Genomic DNA, 26114 nt, shown 5'->3' with positions numbered 1-26114 from the left:
TGGCTTTGATAACGACTAGATATGGAGAATGGAAAAACTCTGCGGTAGCAAAGAGTTATTTAGAAAATTCAGTGAAAAATATAATTATTTATCAACATCTATTGGTCAATAGAGCATGTTACAGGCTTCGACAGCTGCATAAAACGGATCACAGTGACGTTGGGTACATTGTAAATTACAAATTTTCTAGCAAAATTAAATATTTTTTATGTACTGAATCCTTCTAATTTGTACAGTATAAGTTTAAATCTTTTTCATTATGGTATTTAGGGTTGGCAAATAATTGTGAAACGTCCGTGAACGCGTTTAAAAATGTGTAAGATATACTCGTATGATCACCGAAAAAATTTTGTACATCACATGTCCAAAGTGGACGTCCAGATTTTCCTGTTCACTCGGTAGAAAATCACTTTTTCAGATCAGTAAGGTAATTGAAACACTACCACAGTAGGGTAATGTTATAATGAAAAAAAATGCGTTCGTTAAAATCTTCAAAAATAAAATTTATGTGGCCAATCGTCCCAGAATCTAGATTTTGTATGATCTGTGCAAGATATCTAAATCGCAATGAAAGGTAATAAAAACAAGTATTGCCATCTGTTTGCTGATGAATGAAAAGAAAAGGGAGCTGGGAGAGAGACGCGTTGTCTGGCCTCGCTGGCTTGGCGACAGCTTGTCTGGCGTGACCAGTTGCGCAGTTGCCAGTTTATCGCATTCCATTATGTTGCTCGTAGTTTCTCGCACTCGACGCGTCGTAAATCCATCTAAATAACAACGAAAATGATCCAAGCAGTTTGTTCGAGTGAATCAGTGTTAAAAATGACAGTGAAAAGTGCCGAGAAAAAGTAGGTAAAAAACGTGAAAATTCGGCAACGGCGCTCGTAAACTTGTTTCATAAACGGATGTCGGTGCCTCCCATTCGATCGAACCGTATCGGACGTACGTTGGCGGCATTCGAAGGGTATTCGCTCTGATGGGAAGGAAACGAGCAGTATTGCGTACGTCGGCACTCGAGTGTTAAAATATACTTCAGGTCCCTTTTGATGGCAAACGTGAGAATACAGTTTAGTCAGCGGGAGTGGGGGTTTTCTGTGAATCGTGACGAAAATGGTTGCTACATAGGTCGCAGATAAAGTTAAAGCGCGCTATTTTCGTTGTTTTTTCGAGGGTAAATTCGGTCTGGTGCGTGATTTGTGCCGCGGAGTGACTATGGCCCACGGCCTGAACTCTGTGCTGAAACGCGTGGGCTGCAAGGGCGAGGGCAAGGCTGGCATCGGGTCCCGCCGCATCTTCGCCCCACACTTCAAACTGCAAGTGCTGGACTCGTACAGGAACGACGCCGACTGCAAGGGCAACCAGCGGGCGACGGCCCGCAAGTACGGCATCCACCGGCGCCAAATCCAGAAGTGGCTCCAGGTGGAGGGCAACCTGCGCAGCAGCGTGGGCAAGGGCGAGCGCAGCGCCAGACAGCCTGACGACGAGGCCGCGGCCCCCGCGCCCGCGCCCCTCGATTTCACCACGCGCGCCCGCACCCCGGACCCCGCGCCCATGGACCTGTCGCTCAAGCGGCCCGCGCCGAGCGCACCTGCGGCCTGCCCCCCGTCCCCACTCCGCGTGCCGTCGCCGCTCGGTCTGGCCGCGCCGCACCCGGACGTATGGGACCTCTCCACCAAGCCGCGCCATCCGGCGCCCGCCGCCCCCAAGCCTGTCAAGTTGTTCAAGCCGTACCTGGACGACGTCGACGACGTGCCCAGGAAGCCGGACCTGCCGCCCTGCTGCAGCCAGGCGTTGGTCGGCTGCGACGCGACCTATTACTATAACAACAACAATAATGTCGTATGCGACGTCAAGACGGAGTACGGCACGTACACGCTGCACGAGTTGCAGCCTAAGGGCGCCACGACGCCGACTACCACCACCACGACGTCCTACTATTACGCGTTTCCGGCAGCGACGTACCATGGCGCGGACTACGAGATCGGCTCCTTCTGTGCCTCGTACGATGATCCGAACTACATCCACAGTGCGAGCCCTCTGAAGCAGAGACACAGCTATAGTTTGGACTTCAAACTCAGCGCTATCGAGTGCTATTACCAGGATTCCGTGTGTAAAGGTAATCAGAGGGCGGTGGCCACGAAATACAACATCCACCGACGGCAAGTGCAGAAATGGTTAAAACAGGCGGACGAACTACGACAAAAAAACGAAACCATAAAACATACGCAAATGGTGAGATAGGACTTGTTTGTCGTTGTTTCATTATGAAACTGGTGGAAAACTGAAGATGCCTCAGAGTCTAATAAACGTACCAAGCAATAACGAACATATCTGGAATGGCCTCCAACGTGTATTGCCTTATCAAGAATTAGGTCTTTAGAAATAATGATAATTGAGGGTGCTATTGTTCAAATTATACTTAGGTTTAGTACATGAAATGTTATTGCTCAGTATCTATTTTACTTGTGTGCCTTTTATAGAGGATAAGAAGGAAAAACGTGCCAAAAACGGAAGGCAGCTATTTTACTTGTTAAAACAGCCCTAAACAGGATAACGAGACAACTATCATAATTTAATTATATATTTATCATCCATGTCTTCCTTTGCCATATTTTTTATTAATTTTGTAATTTAACAATTATATTGTTAAAAATTTTATCATACCTACTGCCCTTTTATTTATTAATTTATTTTACTTGATTTTACAAGTTTCATATGGTTGTATAACAAATATGATTTATGTACATGAACACAGTTTTGTATTCAGTATATTGCAATTCATAATGTGATTTATAAACGTAATTTTATTTGCTTTCAAAGGTTTGTACATAACTATAATAGTTATAAATAATAATGTGACCTTACATCTGTAGGTTGTGAGCAATTATCGGACGTTTATCAACTTGTACATACAGCTGGCCTGACTATAAAACGAACTTTTTATAGATATTGTATTATTTTATATGAGATATTTTATAGATGATATTAATAAAATATGTATATTATTTCGTTTTTTATTTACGTTTTGAGTAGGTACATACACAGTAACAGTTAATTTATTACAAAAATACTGCCGCTTTTGTCTCGACAAATGAAGAATATCAGATAAACTACACTAACAATAATTAAGTATATAATAATATACGGTATGTGCAATTTGAATTATCGGACAATTATAATATAAGAAGATACGAAATTGGAAAATTTGTCCTAAAAGAGATTATTTATGATTTTTGCACAATACACAGTAAATATATCACTTTTATTGGTCGGTGTTTGACTGAAAACAATTAAAGAGTTTTCATGCACAACTTTTCTTCCCACTTTTTCGATATTATATAAAATAATTTAATCGCTTTACGTGATTTTTTTAATAAGTCCACAATACTTTTTTGTACAAAATATAATATGCCTTTCTTTATACTCTTCATCTAGTAAAGAAAAACAATATCGTTATCTTGAGAAGCAAACTGCAAACATGACCAAATTTGGTTCTAATTTATAGTTATGGTTATGACATTTTTATGGCGTACATATCTAGAATAGAACTCCAGATATAAAATTATTTTATTGTCTGTCTCCGAAACTGCCTCACCGATTGTTGTCAAATGTGTGTTATAATTATAAATATCGTGCAGATGGTAAAACGCTAACTAAATTTTGTCTCGTCGTCTCCACCAACAAGTGATAACGTCATCTCAAAATTGTGCATAATAAATGTGTTTAAAAGTTTACAAAGTAAAATACACAAATATACATATAGTTTATGAATCCGATTTGATTTCAATTTCACAGTTGTATGACAACATTTTGTAATTCAATTTTGAAACTGCAAAACAGAACGCTCTGACACCTTGCAGGCGTTTTAAATTTATTGTAAAGCTTGGTAAGTTTTTAAATAAAATGTATCTGTTTATCCCTCCAACAAATTGATGACGTCATCTCAAAATTTCATATTTTTTACAATTGCTTATACGAGATGATTCAAAATAATTAATAAATGAGTCAATTTATTTTATTGGTTAAATTGGGAACGATTCACTTCATTTTTTCGAAAATTTGAGAATGCATATTGTTTCTATTATTATTACACTGCATCTATCCAAATTGATACACGTAACCGTGTATAAATGTTGATGACGTCATCACAAAATTTTATTTAAATTATACAATTTTATTTTAGTGTTTCCCAAATTTCATTTCTTAAATTTTTTGGGAAATCCTAACGTATGCGTCATTTGAAAAAAACAATTGGATGCATGAATGTATTAATAAACCACAAGTGTAGATACACAATATTTTGTGCATTTAGATAGGAAAATAGATAGAAAATAATCAGATAGAAGTCTGAACAAGTATTAAAATAACAGAGATAATGTAGTCTCAGCCCAATTGACTTTTAAAAATTTGAGCAACATTTCTATTGACCCTTTTCCTGTAAGCAAAGTGAGTAGACATTATATAAATTCCAATGATACAGAGTGAGACAACATCGCGCAGGCGAAGTCAGATTTTTGGAGCGCCAAGTTAAAATTAACCAATGAGCGATAGATTACGCATGTGTAGCTGGTTGCATTCTGTCAAAGCGGTTTGTTGTCACAGGCCTTTGCTCTGCTGCCGGAGTGCCGGATACGTGGTTTTGAACATGCGTGCGCACGGAAAGTCACTATGGAAGTTTTACGATCTTACAGGAAAAGGGTCAATTTATACAGAAAAGTGCAGCACTTTCGATTCCTTCTGAAGTGTCAACAATAATTACCAAGGACCGGACCAGTGAGGGTAACCTTCAAGTCGCCCATTGGCTCGCGTCTTCCCTCTAAATAAAAATTCTATAACATGTTGTAATTTAGCTTTGAAACTATAAAACCGAATGCTCTGAAATCTCGCAAACGTTTTAAGGTTATCGTAGTAATGGTAAATCGTATGGCTGCGTACTTGTGGTGTATCAGTGCACTCATAGTTTTTAGAATTATTTATACAAGGTGACTCAAAAAAAATCATGACTGACATAGTTTATTTGATTGAATAAATTCAAAAAGACTCACTCCTGTTTTCAAGAAATTTGGGAATACAGTACTGTTATTATTAGTATTACGCTATGAATTTATCCAAATTAATACGTGTCTTTGCAAAAATGTTGATGACGTCATCACAAAATTTTATATTGATAAACTCACTTGAAACCAACGTGTAACATGCTTCTTTACCTTTATTTTAACATTGCACACTTATCTTTATTTTAACTTATATTGTTGTCAATTTTTCGAAAAATCTGGGTTTATTGTACTGTGCTTCAGAAGCGAGGGAAGTTTTTTTTTTTTGTTTATTATTATTTCGTACATTTTATACAGGTTTTATTTAACAATATTTTAGGTCAAAATAAAGATCTATCTTGCTTGTCGAATTACATGCGTATGTTTCAAGCGAGTTTCCACAAGAAAATTTTGTGATAACGTTTTTGCAAGAACATTCCTATACAGAGTCTTGATAATGTTCGTCGCAAAACTCATAATTTCGTAAACTGACTTTTTTTTTTAAAAGTCCTGGGACAGGTGGATTTAATTTTTTTTAATTTTTTAAAACGACATTGACGTAAACATTTATATTTTGTAACAGCCGTTTTTGCACAGTGACGTCACCAACGATTATTTTAAATGGAAACCCCAAATTTTTCTTTCCGATTTTGAAACATCTTTTTGTTATTCAAACTAAATGCTCGTATATTAAAAAAATATATTTTCATCTTTATATACATTGATATTTAATAATTAACAAATACGTGTAGAATTGAGTGAAAGTTAAATTATTTCTCCGAGTATTTATTTATTTTAAAGTGGCATCCACATAAACTACTACGATCAGTATTGTCAACTTCGCGTAAAGGAATTATCCTCAAATATCTATCAAATTGTCCATTTTTATACGAACATTTGTATCATTGCCAACATGCCGACATTACATAAGTTAATTCACAGTGAATTTTGATAGAAATAGAACTGAGATAAAATCTGTGTATTATGTGTTTTATTAACAAAATGTTCGTAATTATCCGGGTTTAAAAGGATCCGCACAGTATTCGCTAGCAAGAAAATTATTCGCAATTCGGACAATTGTCCGCTAAGTGGTTACTCTGACTCCGACAGGCAATAACTGTTTATAGTATTAACTCTTCAAATTGTATGCAAATCTTTCTGACCGCTGCGCGCAACTGTCCTGTGGAGATTTTTCTGACCGGGGCGCGAAACTGACTCATACCCCTCAAGTGATCATAAAATTGTATTAGAACTCACAAATAATAACCTTAGTATATACAGTGTTATACTAATAACAACAATAGGTACTATTTTTCTAAAATTTCAAGAAAATGAGGTAAGCCATTAATCAATAAAATAAATTGTTTCATTAATTTTTTTTTTAGTCATCCTTTGTGCCGTACACAGTACGAATACAAAGAAAAAAGCGTTTGGTTTTAGTATAAAATATATTGAGTGTATTTCCAAGTCATGTCTGTAAGTACCGCACTCTCGACAAACAGTGTAATCAATAAAAATACATAACATCGTTGTTTAAAAATGTTTGGCAAACTTGAAAACCAGACAAAAATTAATTCCGGAATCGCAGTAGTTGCCTGACTACTGAATTTTATATAGAAACTAATAATAATTAACAGAAATTAAGAAAAATGGATAAAACTATGCATTTTATTTTAAATTAATAAAACACACTTGAAGTTCATAAAAATGTGTTCTCATTTTCGACAGTTTTAAGGTAGAAAACAAAACGGATCGCTAATACCAAAGGATAATAAGATGAAGATGTAGTTAGGTTTATTTTGACCGGAACACTTGTGCGGAGTCTTCCTCAGCCGTCTATTGACTTCCACTAATTTTTATGAGGGCTTAATCACCCACCGTTGTAAACTTGTCTACTTACCCTGACGTCTGTCTTGAATAATAATACAGGTGGCAGTAAAATTTTCATAACGGTCCATCTCAGGCGCGGATCCAGGGGGGGGGCAATGGGTGCAATTGCCCCCCCCTGACACACGACCGAGGTACTTTATTTTGACCAATTTCAAAATTTTGAAATCATATTTCATTTTGTAAATACAGTACAACCTCTATAATCCGAACTCACGATTGTCTCAACATCCAGTAATCCGAACAGAGACTATTTGAAGTCGATGCCTATGCCTCTTTAATCCGAACAAAAACTCTGTAATCCGATCTGAACTTGAAAACATGTATCTACTTCCAAAAATGACGTAAGATCTTTCTGCATATGTTGTATGGAATATTTTGAAATTTTTAAAAATTGCGATATTTCAAAGCACTGAATTAATTAACTAATTCTGGAAGTTATCGGAGACCTAAAATCTACAAGAGAAAGTATTTGGTTAAATTTCGAAAATCGTCGAAAATGAGTCGAAATTTGCATGAGAAAAATTTCATTTTCGAAAAAATTTCCTAAAAATTCTGAAAAAATTCAGAGATATATATCCCGACGTGCTGATTTCAAAAATATGCCATGTTTATGGTAACGGAGCAATATTTTCGGAAAATTCGCTGTGAAATTAGAATTTTTCGAAATTTTTAAAAATTGCGATATTTCAACGATTCTGGAAAAATGGTTTAAGTTATCGAAGAAATGAAGCCAAAAGTGACTTCTGAGGTCCAAAATCTACAAGAAAATATTTAGTTAAATTTCGAAAATCGTCGAGAATGGGTCGAAATTTGCATAATGGAGGTAATACGAATACATAATGGAAAATTTCATTTTTGAAAAATTTATCTAAAAATTCTGAAAAATTTCAGGGTATAGATCCCGGGGTGTTTATTCCAAAAGATGGCGTGTTTATGGTCACAGAGTAATATTTTTTTAGAATGTATCTATTATTATCCATTGTTGCTTAAGAATTCTTTCATTTTTGTTTAATAAAATTTAGGTTTATTTCTTGAAGTTTGTTTTCAGTTGTATATGAAGTTGTTATTCAATTCCCTTTCAGATTTTTGGGAAAATCGCTGATCCGAACAAATCGTTAATCCGAACACACCTTTTCCCCAATTAATTAGGATTATCGAGGTTCTACTGTACACTATACGTGTAATGAAAAGAACCAAATGTCACCCATGTTATGTGAAAAAGAGTATACTAGGTAAAATTTTATAAATTTTTTTCTTTAGAACGAATTTCTGGTAGATTGGTAAAATTGCACAAAAATTGCCCCCCCCTGAACGAAATCCTGTATCCGCGCCTGGTCCATCTCGACTGCGGAGGCGCTTCTAATTTGAAGACTGGCACTTAAAAATGTTGAAACCGCGCCCTAATTTGGTTCTTCTTTATTTCTCTACACCAGAACTGCTGACACCAAATTTTAGGGTATTTGGAGAAACCCTTAAAAACCACCCTCAAAACAGACTTGCAGACTGGGACTTAAAAATACTCCGATCAATCCGAAATTCGACTTGTGTTTATTTTTTAATACCAGGATTTTTGGTGCAAAATTTCAGGCCGTGTGGAAGAACTTTTAAAAGCCACCCCCAAAACAGACTTACAGACTGGGGCTTAAAAATACTTTAATCAAGTCAAACTTCGACATTCGCTAATTTTTCAATACGAGGATTATTGATGTAAAATTTCAGCCCATTCGGAGAAACCCTCAAAAATCACCCCCAAAACAGCCTTGCAGACTGGGCCTTAAAAATATTATTACCAAATCGAAAGTGCGTGTTTGCCTGTTTATCTATACGAGAAGTATAAATGCAAAAAATCAGCCTTTTTTAAGCTACCCTTAACAAGGGCCCTTAAGCAATCTTTATACTGGAGCTTAAAAATACTCCAATTGAGTCGAAAATTAGCACTTGCTGAATTCTTTACACAAAAAATATCATGTTAAATTTCAGTCACCTTGAAGCAATCCATAAAAATGGCCAAGTTCATTGAAAGCACAAGTAGTAGAAAAATTTCAGACAAATATAAAGGGACAATATTTTTAAGTAGGTGCGCATCATGGAGGTAGAATGAGATGAGGGAAGATAGTTTGAAAAAATCCCTGGTACCGTGCTTTCGACTAGGGTCACAATAGCTCTTCCAGGTCCTCCGAGAAACTAGTTGTTCCAGTGGCGTGCTCGAAAGCGATTGCCGGGTACTTGGCATAAAACACAAAAATAATTTGATAAGATAAAATATAAAAGCAGCAGCAGCAAAATTTACTTGAGTTTTTATGTTGATAGCAATATTTTTGTTTTTTTTTATGCCATTATGCAAATAATGAGATACTTTTACTACCTATAAACCCATTTTAAACCAAACGGCACCACCCCTGATTATCTGTTTTTGACCGAACGCTCCCGGTGTACTACGGCAAGGTTCATAAATAGCACTTCCGTGAAGCTCTTTTGCCGAAGTTCTTTTAGCATTGGTTCAATGATACAGGCTCCCTTCTGTCATTCTACCACCCTACCGTATTTTTAACCCTCACTCTGCAAGGTTGTTTCAGGGGTAGTTTTAAAAGATTCGTCCGAATGGGTTAAAATTTTGCATCAATAATCCACGCATTAAAAAATAAGAAAATGTCGAGTTTTGATAGTATGTATTTTTAATCCCTAGTCTGCAAGTCTGTTTCGGGGGTAGCTTTTAAGAATTTCTCCGAATGCATTGAAATTTTGTGTCAATAATCCTCGTTTTGATAAATAAGCAAATGTCGAGTTTTGAATTGATTGGAGCATTTTTAACCCCCCGTCTACAAGGCTGTTTTGAGGGTAGTTTTTAAGGGTTTCTCCAAACGGGCTAAATTTTTCCATCAATATTCCCCGTTTTAAAAAATTTGCAAATGTAGAGTTTTGACAACACTGAAGCATTTTTTAATTTTAACCCGCAGTCTGCAAGGCTGTTTTGGGGGTAGTTTTAAATGGTTTCACCGAACGGGTTGAAATGTTGCATCAACAATCGTCGTATTGAGAAATAAGCAAATGTAGAGTTTCGACTTGATTGGAGTATTTTCAACCACCAGTCTGCAAGTCTGTTTTGGGGGTGGTTTTTAAAGATTCCTTCAAACGGGCTAAAATTTTGCACCAAAAATCCTGGTATTAAAACATAAACACAAATCAAATTTCGGCTTGATCGTAGTATTTTTAGCCATCAGTCTGTAACTCTGTTTTAAGGGTAGTTTTTAAGGGTGACTGTGAACTGGTTGAAATTTTGTATAAACAATCTCCGTATTAATAAATAAGCAAATATTGAGTTTGGACTTGATTGGAGCATTTTTAACTCTCAATCTGCAAGGCTGTTTTGGGGGTGATTTTTAAGAGTTTCTCCGAACAGTCTAAATTTTAGTATCAATAATCCTTGTATTAAAAAATAAAGAAATCTCGAGCTTTGACTTGATTGGAACATTTTTAACCCCCAGTCTGCAAGTCTCTTTTAGGGGTGGTTTTCAAAGGTTCCTCCAAATGGGCTGAAATTTTGCGCCAAAAATCCTGGTATTCAAAAATAAACACAAATCGAATTTCGGCTTGATAGGAGTATTGTTAACCCTCAGTCTGCAAGACTGTTTTGAGGGTAGTTTTTAAGTGTTTCTCGAAACGGTTTAAATTTTTGCATCAACAATCCTCGTATTAATCAGAATGCAACATTTGTAACCCGCAATCTGCAAGGCTGTTTTGGGGGTAGTTTTAACGGTTTCACCGAACGGGTTAACATTTTGCATCAATAATCGTCGTATTGAGAAATAAGCAAATGTCGAGCTTTGACTTGATCGGAGTATTTTTAACCCTCAGTCTGCAAGTCTCTTTGTTTGGGGGTGGTTTTTAAAGGTTCCTCCAAACGGGCTGAAATTTTACACCAAAAATCCTGGTATTAAAAAGTAAACACAAATCGAAATTCGGCTTGATCGGAGTATTTTTAACCCCCAGTCTGCAAGGGTAGTTTTTTAAGGATTTCTGCGAACGAGTTAAAATTTTGTGTCAACAATCTTCGTATTGAGAAATAAGCAAATGTCGAGTTTTAACTTGATCGGAGCATTTTTAACCCCTAGTTTGCAAGATAAGCAGTGGTCTGCAGATTAGACAGGCCCTGACTAGGACAAGTTTACAAGGGTCTTTAGTTAAGCCCTCATAAAAATTAGTGGAAGTTAATAGACGTCTGAGGTAGACTCCGCACAAGAATTCTGGTCAAAGTATAGCTAGGTTTTCTTGCAACTGTGAGTAGACCAGCGATCGGTTTAAGGTAGTTTGAACAGTACGCAAAATGTAGTAAAACTTATTTCCGTAGAGTACGAAACAGATATTTGTATAACTGTTCGACCTCTACCGATATTTTCAGCAACTTACCACCAAAGAACAGCGTCTTTCGAACCTTTGGTTTCGACTTTTCTAGAGTGCTAAAATTGCCACACAAACGCCTCCCTGAAGCAATTCTATCCGGACCCTTGGACCCGGAGTCAAGACTTGGATGGGTGATCCAAGACGGCCAAACAGGCTTGGACATAGAATATACCCAAAGTTTTCTAGGGATTGGATCGCCCGTCCGCCTGTACGGTTCCGTGTGTGTCATCCCCAGACGTTGAGAAGCAAAACTGATTGCGAATTATGTAAGGTAATGTATATTATAAAATTGAAATAGAAATCTACTTTGCAAAATTTTCAGATGCCGTCATCAAATTGTTGATGATCAGACAAATTTTGGCTAGCGTTTTAGTTTTACTATACATACACAATATTCTTAAAATTCGGAGATTATGTGTAATAAATCAGAGGCCTGACAGACGAAAACAGAGAACTTACTTTTCTATATCTTAGAAATAGTTTAAGTGACTAATTTTTACTTCCCGAGCGTAAGCAAAGGAAGTATTGTAATCGAGTCCGTCGGCCGACTCTCTACTTTTACGTTTTCTCGATCTTTCATGACCCCTAGAAGACGAAGAAATAGGTCTCCCATTTCCGTCTGTCTGTCCGTCTGTCCGTCTGTCCGTCTGTCCGTCTGTCCGTCTGTCCGTCTGTCCGTCCGTCTGTCCGTCTGTCCGTCTGTTGTCACGGATTTTTATTAGACAGATAATCTCCGAAAGTACTTGACCGATTGTTGTGAAATTTTGTACTTATATTAAGAATATCATGTAGATGGTAAAACGCTAACCAAAATTTGTCGAATCATCCCCACCACTAAAGCGATGACGTCACTTCAAAATTGTACATAGTAAATGGGTTTTCAATTGTATAAAATAACATAGTCCTACACATGTAGTTTACAACTCTGAATCGACTTTTCACCCGAAACGTCCAGATTTTTGGAAAAAAAATCAAAATTATAAAACAACATTTTGAAATTTAATTTTTAATCTGCTAACCAGAATGCTTTGAAATGTTGCAGATGTTTTAAGGCTATAAAGAGCATCATAAATCTTTAGTCAAAAAATATTTGCTTATCCCCTCCAAAAACTTGATGACGTCAGCTCAAAAGTTTGTGGAATAAATCATATCTAAAATGTACAAAATATGATGAGTCTGTAGTTGTGAACTATCACTCCATTCATATTTTTTGGATTTGCATATACAGGGTGACTCAAAAAAATTAATGAATGCGTAAATATATTTTATTGATTTAATCAGGAACTACAAAACCGAATTCTCTGAAATCTTGCAGATGTTTTAAGGTCATAAAGAGCATAATAAATGTTTAGTCAAAATATATTTGCTTATCCCCTCCAAAAACTTGATGACGTCAGCTCGAAAGTTTGCCGAATAAATCATATCTAAAATGTACAAAATATGATGAGCCTGTACTTGTCATTTATCACTCCATTCATATTTTTTGGATTTGCATATACAGAGTGACTCAAAAAAATTAATGAATGCGTAAATTTATTTTATTGATTTAATCAGGAACTACAAAACCGAATGCTTTGAAATCTTGCAGATGTTTTAAGGTTATAAAGAGCATAATAAATTTTTAGTCAAAATATATTTGGTTATCTTCTACAAAAAACTGATGACGTCAGCTCAAAAGTTTTCCGAATAAATCGTATCTAAAATGTACAAAATATGATGAGTCTGTACTTGTGATTTATCATTCCATTCATATTTTTGGATTTGCATATGCAGGGTGACTCAAAAAAATTAATGAAGGCGTGAATTTATTTTATCGATTTAATCAGGAATTACAAAACCGAATGCTTTGAAATCTTGGGAATATTTTAAAGTTATTATAAGCATGGTAAACTTTTGTTCAAAATGTATTTGTTCATCCCTCCTAAAAAAATTGATGACGTCACCCTTAAATTTTGCTGAATAAATCCTATCTAAAATGCAAAAAATACGATGAGTTTGTACTTGTGATTTATCATTCCATTCATATTTTTTAGATTTTCTTAAGAGGTGGTTCAAAAAAATTAATGAAGTCAATTTATTTTATTGATTAAATTAAAGGCAACACTTATTATTAGTATTACACCCCAACCAACCCAATTTGGTAGACACAAAATTTGTTAAAGGAAAAACTCGGTTGAAACATAAGGGTAGCACGCTTATTTACATCGACTTTAACATTACAGACCTGCATTTGTTTTATGCGTTCACTTGATTCCGCGAATGTGAAATAGACATGTTTATAATCAACCAATTGTGAATTTCACCGTCAAGAATTAAAATAAAACCCAATGTTTTATATAATAAGCGGAAGTCGAAGCAATAAAACCGACGGTCGTTTTGTTTACAGTTTCTGTGTTTGGCTCTCACGTATGCTGTTACGCCTGTCATCTTAAATTAACAATGTTTATACATACACGATTTTCAGTTGCCTCTGATACGTAGGTATACGTGAGTAAATTGTTTCGTTATTTTATTGATTATTACAAATCAATATTCAAACGACCCAATTCATTTTCCCGAAAATTTGAGAATATAATAATTTTATTCTTAGTATTACACTACATCTATCCCAACTGATATACGTGTCCTTGCAAAAATGTTGATGACGTCATCGCAATTTTTTTTTAAATTCCCACTACAAAAATGTAATGAGAAAAAAAACACAATAGGCATGCAGTCGTCAAGTTTCCGACAGCGAGGGAAGTACTGTCTAAACTCTTTAGACCAATTTTTTTTTTATTATTAAATGCGTAGGTATGATAGATGATGTAATCTACATAAAACACAAATAAATAATTACGATTGTTATTAGAGATGTACCGACTGTAGGTCTGGCCGACTAACCGACTAGCCGATTGTTCGGCCAGTAAAAACCGACTAGTCGGCCGACTGTTCGGCTTTGCTAAAACTGGTTTATAAATGCGACAGACAGCGTGTTTTTTTTTTTCTATTTCTCTGACTACCTTAAAAATTTGTTTTATTTTAATAAAAGGAATAACTAAACTTCCTTTGTTTTCCAAAAAATGTATTAAATTTGTTTGGATAATTTTAACATTTAATTTTTTTGTAGTAAGTAACTCAGTACAAAACTTGAAAAATTGGAAAATCACAACGTTAAAAAACCTAAAAATTGAAAAAATAAAGAAAATAAAAGCTCAAACGAAAAATTCAAAAATTAAAAATCGAAAAATTCAAAAATGGAAAAATTCTAGCATCGTAGAATTGAAAAAGTGAAAAATTTTAAGTCATAATTATTATTATTATGCAAATCAAAAATTGAAGAAATAAAAATTGAAAATCGAGAAACTGAAAAATCTATAACTGTTTTATACTCGTATACTATTTTAATTTTATAAAAAAAGCCGACCGATCGGCTGTTTAGCCGACCAGTCGCCGACTGCCAGCCGACGATGCAAAGCGGCCGAATAGTCGGCTTATCCGACCGGTCGGCCACTAGTCGGTACATCCCTAATTGTTATATATCTACTTTAAACTTTTGCTTAGGCTTGGCAGTGAGCTTGCTTTTTATGTAAATGTAAATATATAATGGGAAAGATTTAAAAGTAGGCACATCTATCGTGTCCAGACGAACTGAAGTTAATGCTCTGTGCAAATCCTTGTTTCCACGTACATGATCATAGTTCAGAATTGTTTCTTTCCGAATCTCAACAATAATAATGCCCTTAGTGGATAGACAACGATAGACAAATGACTTACCTATGTGTTGCCTATGCTGAATCTCATAAATATTAAACACAATATACTTATTTTAATTTTTACTCAAATTAAAATTCAATTTACCTTTGTAATCTACATTTCGTACAAAATGCGTGATCTACTAACTAAAGTTTGTCGTTTTAGATTTTATTTTTTTCTCTATATATTTAATTAATTTTAACAAAAGTACGGTAAATTATATACCTACGTTAAAGCAAATTTTATGTGCATTTAAGTTAGATAATCGTGTTTAAAAATTAAATACTATATTAATCATTTTCATAAAAATGAAAAATGCTTATTTGATATTACTGTCTGCATACATCCATTATTTTTTACTAATAATAGATATATGACTGCCCCTCTTGTCTATTTGGGAAATTTCAGTACACCACAATGTATACAAAATCTTCATCTATTGTGAATAAATACTACACTTTTCAATGGTCCAGTTGTATTTATTTTAAATGTACAGCAAATATAAAATTTAATGTATATTTTACTTTTGAAAATAACATCAATTGCTTGATACATACTACAAACTAAATCTATCTACTTGACCTTGTCTTTTGAAGCATATTTTATGAAAATGAAGCATTTATTTTAAATTAAGAAATATCAATTATTCTATCTTACACTTACACTGTATATAGAAAAGGAACTCTTCCTAAAAATTGTGCACCTACATCATAGTTAAATCACATCATAATATAATTAATTCAAGGCAATAAATATAGATTCCTCACACTATCACACAAAAGCTTCACATTTGTACACACAAATGCAGAAAATTATCAGGATAACTAAGATGTTCAGACATCCATTGCAGTGGAGTTTCCAAAGGTGGAATCATTCCGTGTGTTTTAATATTGACTGAAAATTACATTTAATAATATTTAAATTATCATTTGTTAAGTTAAAAATTACCATTTCTCCCAGGAAACATCTCATTGATTAAGTCTTGTAATGTTTTACGACGGCCATCTTCTGCAACAGGTTTGATTAGTTTTTGCCGATATCCATCATCTATATAACATCTAAATGGAATGTATTTGAAGTGCTCTTGTTCTGAAGAAACTTCCATAAGTTTACGATTGACAGCCCAAAACTGTTCAAATTTGTCTATAAAATAAAATCACTATAACTTTCTATGTAAGTTAAATTAAACAAAAAATACCATTTTGAAGGCCCAACCATAACTGGTTATGATCTTTCTTTTGCATGTTACTTGCAATTTGTCCTCGATGTTTTAACACATCTGCTTCCTTCAAACAAGCCATAAAATATGACTCGACAGTCTCTCTAAAATAAAAACATTATACAATCAGCAAGTAATATAACATACATACTTATTGTTAAATCTATAGATCTGATTTTCAGGAAATTTGTCAAAATGAACGGTTATGTTCCACGGAAGTTGGTCATCTGATGTGATTAATAAGTCAAAAAGCACGCCTATAGGATAATGCCACTTTATCGGTTGACCATCATATTCCAACCACATTTCTCTGTCTTGTTTATCGTTGGCTACATACCGCAAAAAATGTTTACGAACTTTATCCGTAACTAAAGGAAAATAACTTAAACGTGGTACCATTAAATAAAACTGATCTGGTTGTTGCAATTCAACAACTTCATCAGGATCCAGTTGAAATGATATGGGAAGTTTACCCTCCCAAACTTCACGAAGAATTTCGCGATCGTTGGCCATATTTCTCAAAAAAAATTAAACAGTTTCTTAGTACTAGATCGCCATACTTAGTAAACGATAAGAAATGTTTTTTAAACAGGCAATTGATAAGTTTATTACACCGACATTACAAAGCATTTTAGGTTAGAAAATATCAGATAGACAATACAGAGACAATGGACCCTAGCTGTCACAAACCAGTTCTGCCAAATCAAAGGATAGAATTTTACTAAATTACACCGAGTGAAGTTAACATAACCTTAATTCCTTAATTTTGAGCGTTTCTGTCCCACGTGTTGCGACGAGTTCTGTATTTTCAATTGTGTTAAAATGTCTATCCAAGACAAAGTGTTAATGAGAAAAATCAAAAAACGTGAAAAGCAAAAATTGAAGTTGGTACAACAAAAGGAAAATCAATTAATGCAATCTCTTAATGAGGATATGGAAGTAAATCAAGGACCACCACTGGTACCATCGATTAGTGGGAAAAGACAACCCAATGAACATATAGGACCTGGTCGTAGTAAGTATGATTTTTATTACAAGACCTGAAGGCAAGTTGTTAACGTATTTTGGAAAGTTATGCAAGTGGACCACTTGGCAGTTATGGGCATAATAATTTTATGTAAAAATTGTAGATTGACTGTAAGAAAGACTGAATTCAGCTACCCCAGGTTCTTTTATCGTTAAAATTACCTAGATGTAATTTAAGTGAAGTGGCTGAGGTGATTTTTAAACAGTAGCAAGGGCATGAACAAGAACCAGACAATAAAACAGTTGTTCCATTAGTTATGTGATATGAACAAAATTTATAGTGCGTCAATGAACACTGTTATAAAACAAAAGCGTTGCGCTGTTTTTAAAAATGTCCTTTCATATTAATAAGCATTCACGTTCGGTAGAAGTAGCTGACAGAAATTCTTCTATGGTTAACATGTAAAGTGCCATAAATGACCCACCATTTCTTAATATTTTAAAAGCTCAATATGGCCGTGGTGGCTTCCAATAACCCACCACTCTTTTATCTACTTCAGGCCGTGTCAGTCTGCGTAGACCCAATATTTCAATGCTTTATGTACGTAATAGTGTTGCTAGATGTTTTAGCAACTTTATTTTTTGGTTGGCCTCTAGTCTGGTGGGCAAATAACACCCATCAATAAAGTTGCATTGTGATTATATGTTTTTGTGAAATAATCTGAAATGAGTGGCTTTTCAGATAAAGTTTAATTTATTAGAATGTTAATAACATAATATATAGTGTAAAAGATATTCTAAATGCCACACACAACATCTAATAAATTACATATTACATACTATGTAAGTATTCAGTTTTTCAAATCAGCTTTGTAATTATTACAGTTAAACAGTTTTTTTGGGTGTAGTCGGCTTGTCATTTGAAGAATCAGATTCTTCTGTAGGTTCATATTCAGACACATTGGGCAAAAAATCAGACTCATCCAATAAAAAAGTGTCCCATATTTTTTGTAAATGGGCTTGCCATTTTCAACATTGTTTCTTACGCAGAAAACAAATGATTGAATCAACGTCAAACAATTGCAACAGGAATAGACAAGAATTACTGGAGGGCTGAATCGACCCCCCACGAATAATTACGAACAAGTAATAATTAAGGGCCAAGATGGGTTAATGTAACCCACTAAAGTATTTTTTAATTTTAACAACAAAAATTCTAAATATAAAAAATTTTAATGGCACGATATTGTTTTAATATTTTTACATCACAAAAAAAAAGAGTTTGGCCATTATGAATCGATTTTACGATTTTCCATTGCGGCACTTTACTGTTAAGTTGCAATCTTAAGGGGACTCGCTAGACGAGGTATAATATTTTTTTGGTTTTTTGTATGAAAAAATAATATTAATATAGATGTATCATACATCAAACTGCAGGTTTTTCATATTCTAGACCACAAGAGACCAGGGACCCTACTCTTGACTTCGCTGAGTTTTCTCACTGGTGACAAAAGTCATGTGTTTAATTTCACTAATTTGAATAAGTGTCTACTCTTGACAACCTGTGAGATGATAAATCTCACCCAATGAGTTATTTCACCAAAATATGTGGCAACGCCGTGGGAATTAAAATGTATCGAACAAACGAGAAGCGAATAATTGACAAATGACAATTTTTTTTGAAGTTCGAGCGCAAAAACTTTTAATTATTGAATACAATGAAAATAACGGAAATACAGAAAGACATCTTGGTCAAATTTGTGAAAAGTAATCCAGATTTGACGTCTGGGAAGTTTTCTCCAACTTTTACAACAAAAAAGACAGAAGAGTTGTGGATAACTGTTGCGCGTGCTTCGGCTTATTCTTCTTGAGGCCCATGCACATCGTCATCCAATAATCCTTAAAATAAGTATTAAAATGTTCTGAATTGTTATCTAGACGATTTCAGTACTATCACGAATATTAATTTCTCCCAAATCTTCAGGCGGAGGAATGTTATTTTGAATGCACAAATTGTGAAAAACACACAAGCGTTTATAATTTTTCCGGCTACTTCTGGCATATAATGTAACACTCGATCTTTTAAACAACATCTGAATCATCCTTTCAATAAAGCATGGCATCGTTCTACCAAACTTCTTACTCTCTTATGTTGTACGTTAAAACGATACATAACGATGGGGGGGGGAGGTACACTGGCTATATGGGTACAGTCTATGCATCCTATTACTCCAGCAAATCCGAAATCGTTACAAAATCTATAAGAAAATCTTCTAGGTATAATTGAAGCTCTTGGAAGTTTCTGGGAAACTTAACCATTGCATTTAAAATCTCTAGTTTATTCAATGCTTCTGTAACTTCTCGGACACTTCGGCTTACACTTTGTTGGGAAATATCGATATAAGCATTGTATCCAACATCATCTGTCTGATACCAGCATAAAAACGCAAAGCTGCAAGAACCTAAAAATTTTAAGTAGAACCTGCATTCTTCTTAAATGTGTACTTTTTATAGAGTACCTAATATATTTAAATGAGGGCAGTTTTGTGATAGACATACTTAGATACCTGTGTATTTACAGCTAGATTTGTCAATCTTACTTTTGGTCGCATATGTGGTTCCACCAAACTAACAATACTATAATTAAACAGTCTCTTATTAAGGGTGGCGTCTGGTTCGGTTTCGCCCAATACTAAATACATTGAAAACATCGTCGTAGTTTCCGGAATTGCATTTTTAAAATACTGAAATCTCCAACCAAGTCAGAATCTAAGTAAACCTGCATTCTGCTACCGCATCACAGCTCGTTTAATGCCGATTTCTCGTTTCAATAGATTTTGACTTTTCGCGAGTTATTTACCTCAGTCGTGGATTTTTTAATATTATAAATGGTATCAAAAGAAAGCTGACACTTTTCCCCAGGGGACCTCCTATCTCAGAATGCAAAAAACTTCAGTACTTCGTCAAAAAATGCATCAATGTGCCGGTTAAAATGTGATGTAAAAGTTGTTCAACTTTATAATTTTTTTTTGTAAAAACTGCATACTAGATATGAATATAAATATGGAGGTCCCCTGGACTGAAGTTTGTTAATTCGAAATATAATTTTTTTAAAGCGATATATCTCATATTTTTAAAATGCAACTCCGGAAACCGCGACGATGTTTTCAATGTATTTAGTATAGGGCTAAACCGAACCAGACGCCAGCCTTAACCCTAAATAATTTGATAAATTGTTTTTCGGGCAATTCAGTTAAGGGATTGCCAGTACATCGCGAAGCAGGTTCCAAATCCTCAACATCATCGTTTAAAATATTTTGCATTACAAAATCATCCATTTTTTAAAAAATATTTAATCATCAAAAACAAAACGGACCAAAATAGTAATAGCACACGTTAAAATATTTCAGAATGTAAAAAGCACACAAAAACATACAAATCTCTCCCAAAATGAGAAATCTCATCGAAAAAGTATCAACTGTTTAAAGTCACGCGTTTCCATGTGGATTTTCTCATCGCTGAGTTGAATCATTGTGTCAAGAGTAGACTTTTAAAAAATTTCACTAAAATCACGTCATTTTAGTGAAAAAAGTCACAAATCAGAAAACTCACTCGGTCAAGAGTAAGCTCCCAGTTCAATAAATTAAAAAAATATGGCTGAGAAATATCGTAAAAAAAGCACCATTGTATGTTTTATTTTCAAGTTTTTTGAGTCATAACCATCATAGAATCGCTTGAAAATTCGCACATGGATAAAACATCACTTTTTACAGAGCGCAGAGTCATTAAATGTTTGTTAGTCGTACAATTTGTTTAAATAATAATGTGTTTATTAAAATCAAAATATACCACAAATTAATGCAAAATACGTAGAATAATTTTAACAGGAATATCAGAGGAAAATTAATGATAAATGGCAGAGTTTTTAACAAAAACTAACAATTATTGAAAAAAATGGGTTTTACTTGGAAAGTCGTTTCCGTAAATTGTAGTGGCGCTCCTATCGGCAAAGTCCTGAACTAACGGTTCAAATTCTGTCGAATTGATACCCATTTTTTTTAGTTTAGTAAAACTTAGTATTGAGTTGTTTGGGTCACGACGTATGAACCGAAGAGTGCTCCAAAGAAACGCTTGCTACACTATGTCTTATTACAAGTGTAATTAATATACATTGTTTTCTGGTTTATCCGTTATTTTATAAAAAAAAAACCTGCAGGTCATAATTTAGGTTTTTTGGCATATGACTTGGCTAGGTGGCAACGTTGTCAAAAACTTTAGTACATAGTTTAGGAAGTGACATCAAAACGAAGGAGGTTATGGATTTGACCGGTGATATTTGACGTATGTGTGACGTTCTTGAAAACGTGATACCAATATTACAAAACAAACTCTTTCTAGCATCAGTTTCACAAAAGCTTATATTGTGAATCTGTTTTCGGTTTCATAATGAGCCTATTTTGAACGCAAATTAGAAAAAATAAAATGCATTATTTTCTTACACAATTGTGAACTTTTTCACAATAATTATTTAAGTAAAGTTAAAGATAAAAAGGTGGATTACTAATCCACATCGAAAGGGGTGTGGTATTAATGACTCGTTTGTACACATTTTAAATGAGATTTACTCAACAAAATTTTGAAACGATGTCAGGATTTTTCTTGGGGAGATAAATGTACAAATTTTGATACGCAACACTAATAACAATGTTTTACACCTAGGGTTTCAAAAAAATTAGTTGTGCTGTTTTTCAGTTGATCAATAAAGACATTGATTAATATTAAAACTGTCCGACATAAGTCATTCCAAACAATAAAAACGTTTTGAAAACTCAAAAAAAACATGGACCTCAAATAATTTATGTTTTATTTAGGTAATAATTTTCACGACGACATCCGATTTGTCAGGTGTCTAAAGGCATTGTTATATAGGTTCTCAGATGAATTGTAAAATTCATTCAAGTATAACTTTTAATTTATGGGTATATTATTTATTAAACTAGGCATTTAATTCCAAACCAGATTTAATAAGGATTATTTTAGATGACGTCATCCAATTTTTGCTGCGAATAAAAAGACAAATTTAAATTTTGCAAAGCGTTGAACCGTCGGTACTCAGTAACTGTGTTCCATTTCGAGTGGGAAGGGGAAAAATCTATTGGAAGTGTATTTTATATGGGAGCATTAGCAACCGGTGTTGGCAGTTATCAAAAACCTACCGATTTATGAAGAAGTTGAAACATGAGTCTTATAAAATTTTGTTACCATTTTTATTCATGAAATAAACCCTGTCGGATTTTGAAAGCATTTTTTCTACCTTTTCTTCTGATATTATACTCTTTAGGTTTGTTATAATTTCCAAAGTTTGGAATTTGTCAATCATCTATACATTTGCCATTCCAAAATCATTTTTGTTGTTATGGGTAAACAAAATACAAACTTTGATTGGATCGTTTCTCACAAGCGGGGGTATTACGAGATAACTCGAAAGATACCACCAAACATTAAAACCTTCATTGGTTAACTTATTCGTTTTTTACGTTTTAAAAGTTTTTTGTTGGGCATATGTTATATTTAAAGATAGATAATTTTAAGTGTTTCAAAGACTGCATGAAAATCAAGATATACATAATACGCCTAAGATTGTTTTGTAACAATCTACATGAAAATACAGACAGTAACTTGTTTTTGATTTGTATTGTATTAATCTATTTTAATTATTTTTTAAAGAAAAAAAGAGAAAAAATGAGAGTGATTCGAGTGAGGAAGAAGAAGAAGGGGAAGGGACTGATCCCGAACCAAATGAAGAACAGAATACCCGTAAGTTTTACATTTTCTATACTTTCTAAGTTTTTTTTTTTTTTTTAATTTTAAATTGTTTATGTGATGAGTTGAAGGCGAATGTGAATCTCCTCGCTTTGCCTAGCCTGGCAAAGTTAGAGTTGAGAGTGAACAGTGAACACAATCTTTGATCTGAACTCTATTATTTACAACGGGATTTAATGTTTTCGGAGTCGTTTTTGTTTCAAATGATATTTTTGCAGTGCCTGGTGCAGAAACGGCATTGGAAATTTTAAGTAACTCCAACTTTGACACTTTAAAAAACAAAGTTTGTGAAAACACCCTTAAAGCAATAGTTGATATGGGTTTCACAAAAATGACCGAAATTCAAGCAAGGTCCATTCCACCACTATTGGAAGGTCGTGATTTGGTTGGGGCTGCGAAAACAGGATCAGGAAAAACTCTAGCTTTTCTTGTTCCCGCGGTAGAATTGATTTACAAGCTGAAATTTATGCCTCGAAATGGTAAAAGGTTATATTTATTTATTATTAAGTTCTAATATTTTGCTTTTTACGAAGGTACTGGAGTTATTATTATATCACCTACAAGAGAATTGTCAATGCAGACCTTTGGCGTCTTAAAAGAATTAATGAAATATCATCATCACACCTATGGTTTGGTAATGGGCGGAGCAAGTCGGCAAACTGAGGCACAGAAATTATCAAAAGGGATTAATATTTTGGTGGCGACTCCGGGACGTTTACTTGATCACATGCAAAATACCCCGGATTTTTTATTTAAAAATCTTCAGTGTTTAATTATTGATGAAGCAGACAGAATATTAGATATTGGTTTTGAAGAAGAGATGAAGCAGATTATTAATCTTCTACCAAGTAAGTAGAACTTTAAATTGTATTAAGTTTTTGTAATAGTTTTGAATGATATTTGTCTGAGTTATGTGTGAACTCTAGTCACTTTATACCGCTGTAGTAATAATAATTTACATTTACAATGTACTTTTATTATTTATATAACTTTACGTTAAAATCTCTCATTTTGAATTCGTTGCAATAAATTGCTTAAAACTACTGTTCATATCATTTTGTAACACAGAACTAAGCGAGTATATGTTAATACATACATCACTTCTTAGAGAACAGTATTTTAAATCTAGTTTTGTTCTTATTCTGGGAGGTTATGTTTATAAAGGGTGAGTATAAATGTGCACCCTATCCAAATAAATATAACAATTATACTTGATATAATAGATGTTTAATTTTAAAGTGAAAAATCCGAAATTTAGTCTTCTTACTGATCTGCCTTAATATAACCTAATTTTTATTTTAGAGCGACGGCAAACTATGTTGTTTAGTGCCACGCAGAGTAAAAAAACTGAAGCTTTAACAGCTTTGGCTTTGAAAAAAGAACCCATCTATGTTGGAGTTGATGATTCCAAAAGCGAAGCGACAGTTACTGGTCTTGAACAAGGCTACGTCGTGTGTCCTTCAGAGAAGAGATTGTTATTTTTATTTACATTTTTGAAGAAAAATTTGAAGAGTAAAAAGAACGATAAGAAGAAAATTATGGTATTCTTTAGTTCTTGCATGTCAGTAAAGTACCACTATGAGTTATTCAACTACATTGACCTAGAAGTAATGTGCATCCATGTAAGTTCTTTTCGCATTGTTACGTTTTGTGGCGTCTTAATTGTATTCAACTTTGATTTTAGGGTAAACAAAAGCAGGCAAAGCGAACCACCACATTTTTCCAGTTTTGTAACGCCGATTCGGGAATTCTACTATGTACAGATGTAGCAGCGCGAGGATTAGATATACCAGCAGTTGATTGGATAGTACAATATGATCCACCAGACGATCCTAAGGAGTACATTCATAGAGTAGGTAGAACTGCTCGTGGAGAGGGAAGTAGTGGCCATGCTTTACTGATGCTGAGACCTGAGGAACTGGGTTTTCTTAGGTATTTAAAACACGCAAAAGTGCCATTAAATGAGTTTGATCTCAGTTGGAACAAGATAGCCGATATTCAGTTACAGGTAGGCATACCTAATCATTAAAATATAGATGAATTTATTTAATATATTTTCAGTTGGAAACTTTGATTGGTAAAAACTACTTTTTGAACATGTCAGCAAAAGAAGCTTTCAAAGCATATGTGCGAGCTTACGACTCTCATCATCTTAAAACTATATTTGATATTAATACACTTGATTTAGCTAAAGTAGCTTCATCTTTTGGTTTTAAAGTGCCACCAGCAATTGACTTGAGTAAGTTAAATCATTTTGCCTACCGGAACCTTCATAAAAATTTATCGTTACAATTTACAGAAGTAGGTGTCAAGAAGTCAGAAAGACCGTCAAAGAGAAAAGGTGGAGGAGGATTTGGTTACTATAAAAATATGAATTCTTTATCCAGTAAAGATTACAAGAAAAACACAGTGTATAGGCAACCAAGACGAAAAAACGGCGCGAATTCATTTAATTAGAAGAAACATATTTTTATTTTTTTAATCATTCAGGTGTTATATATTTTTTTTTGTCAACACAACTTTATTTTAAATCATTAAAAAAATTGTAAGTGATTTACACAATTTCCATCACTGTTGAAGCACAAAAATATCGCTCTTTTTTAAAGTGATACTAGGTTTTTCAGTAGAAAATATGTATTAATAAACTCACAAATGTATAAATTACGTATGCTCTTCAATCCCTAAGTCACTGTAAATTCTTTATCAAAATTTTAAAGAAGTCTAATTTTTGGAGGTAACTAAATGTAAATTTCATTGTACAAACTGTATATGTAACGTTAAAAATAGAAGTGGGTTTATTAAATTACAGTACAGGAGAATATCACGCTGCACATTCCAAGTGTGTTACTTAATCAAGTGTTGAGTGAACATTTCGTAGGCTAGAAGAATATCTTGGTCAGTTTTAGTTAATATAATTGATTTATCAGTTCTGGAACTGACCCATTTAAAAAACTACAAAATATGCGTTTTAAATCAACAACGAAAATGTGAAATCAAACTAGGTAAAAAAGACCCTTTTACAGGCCTAGGTACAATCGGACAGTAAAATA

At 34.1% G+C, this 26114-nt stretch overlaps 3 protein-coding genes across 3 annotated transcripts; 2 read left to right on the top strand and 1 right to left on the bottom strand.

The window, feature by feature from the left end:
• The first annotated feature begins 1209 nt into the window (after positions 1–1209).
• On the top strand, positions 1210–2238 carry LOC135129123 (uncharacterized). The gene has a single exon (XM_064056203.1). It carries the CDS (start codon positions 1210–1212, stop codon positions 2236–2238), a length of 1029 nt encoding a protein of 342 aa, XP_063912273.1.
• A 13276-nt stretch (positions 2239–15514) lies between these two features.
• On the bottom strand, positions 15515–16966 carry LOC135129178 (autophagy protein 5). Its single transcript, XM_064056288.1, has 4 exons — positions 16427–16966; positions 16255–16379; positions 16005–16199; positions 15515–15950 (listed from the first exon to the last, which is right to left on the bottom strand). The coding sequence occupies exons 1-4, from the start codon at positions 16786–16788 to the stop codon at positions 15841–15843; spliced, it is 792 nt and encodes a 263-aa protein (XP_063912358.1). The 5' UTR covers positions 16789–16966; the 3' UTR covers positions 15515–15840.
• A 35-nt stretch (positions 16967–17001) lies between these two features.
• Positions 17002–25617, top strand: Pit (pitchoune). The gene is made up of 8 exons (XM_064056287.1): positions 17002–17290; positions 22969–23058; positions 23283–23543; positions 23598–23912; positions 24367–24686; positions 24749–25072; positions 25126–25303; positions 25364–25617. The coding sequence occupies exons 1-8, from the start codon at positions 17098–17100 to the stop codon at positions 25519–25521; spliced, it is 1839 nt and encodes a 612-aa protein (XP_063912357.1). The 5' UTR covers positions 17002–17097; the 3' UTR covers positions 25522–25617.
• The last annotated feature ends 497 nt before the right edge of the window (positions 25618–26114 follow it).

Source organism: Zophobas morio, unplaced genomic scaffold (assembly GCF_036711695.1).
Source record: "Zophobas morio isolate AGI-343-1 ecotype UQ-CSIRO unplaced genomic scaffold, CSIRO_AGI_Zmor_V1 ptg000014l, whole genome shotgun sequence".
Lineage (NCBI taxonomy): Eukaryota > Metazoa > Arthropoda > Insecta > Coleoptera > Tenebrionidae > Zophobas > Zophobas morio.
The sequence above is the reverse complement of the archived record's forward strand: the minus strand, read 5'-3'. Positions and strand labels throughout refer to the sequence as shown.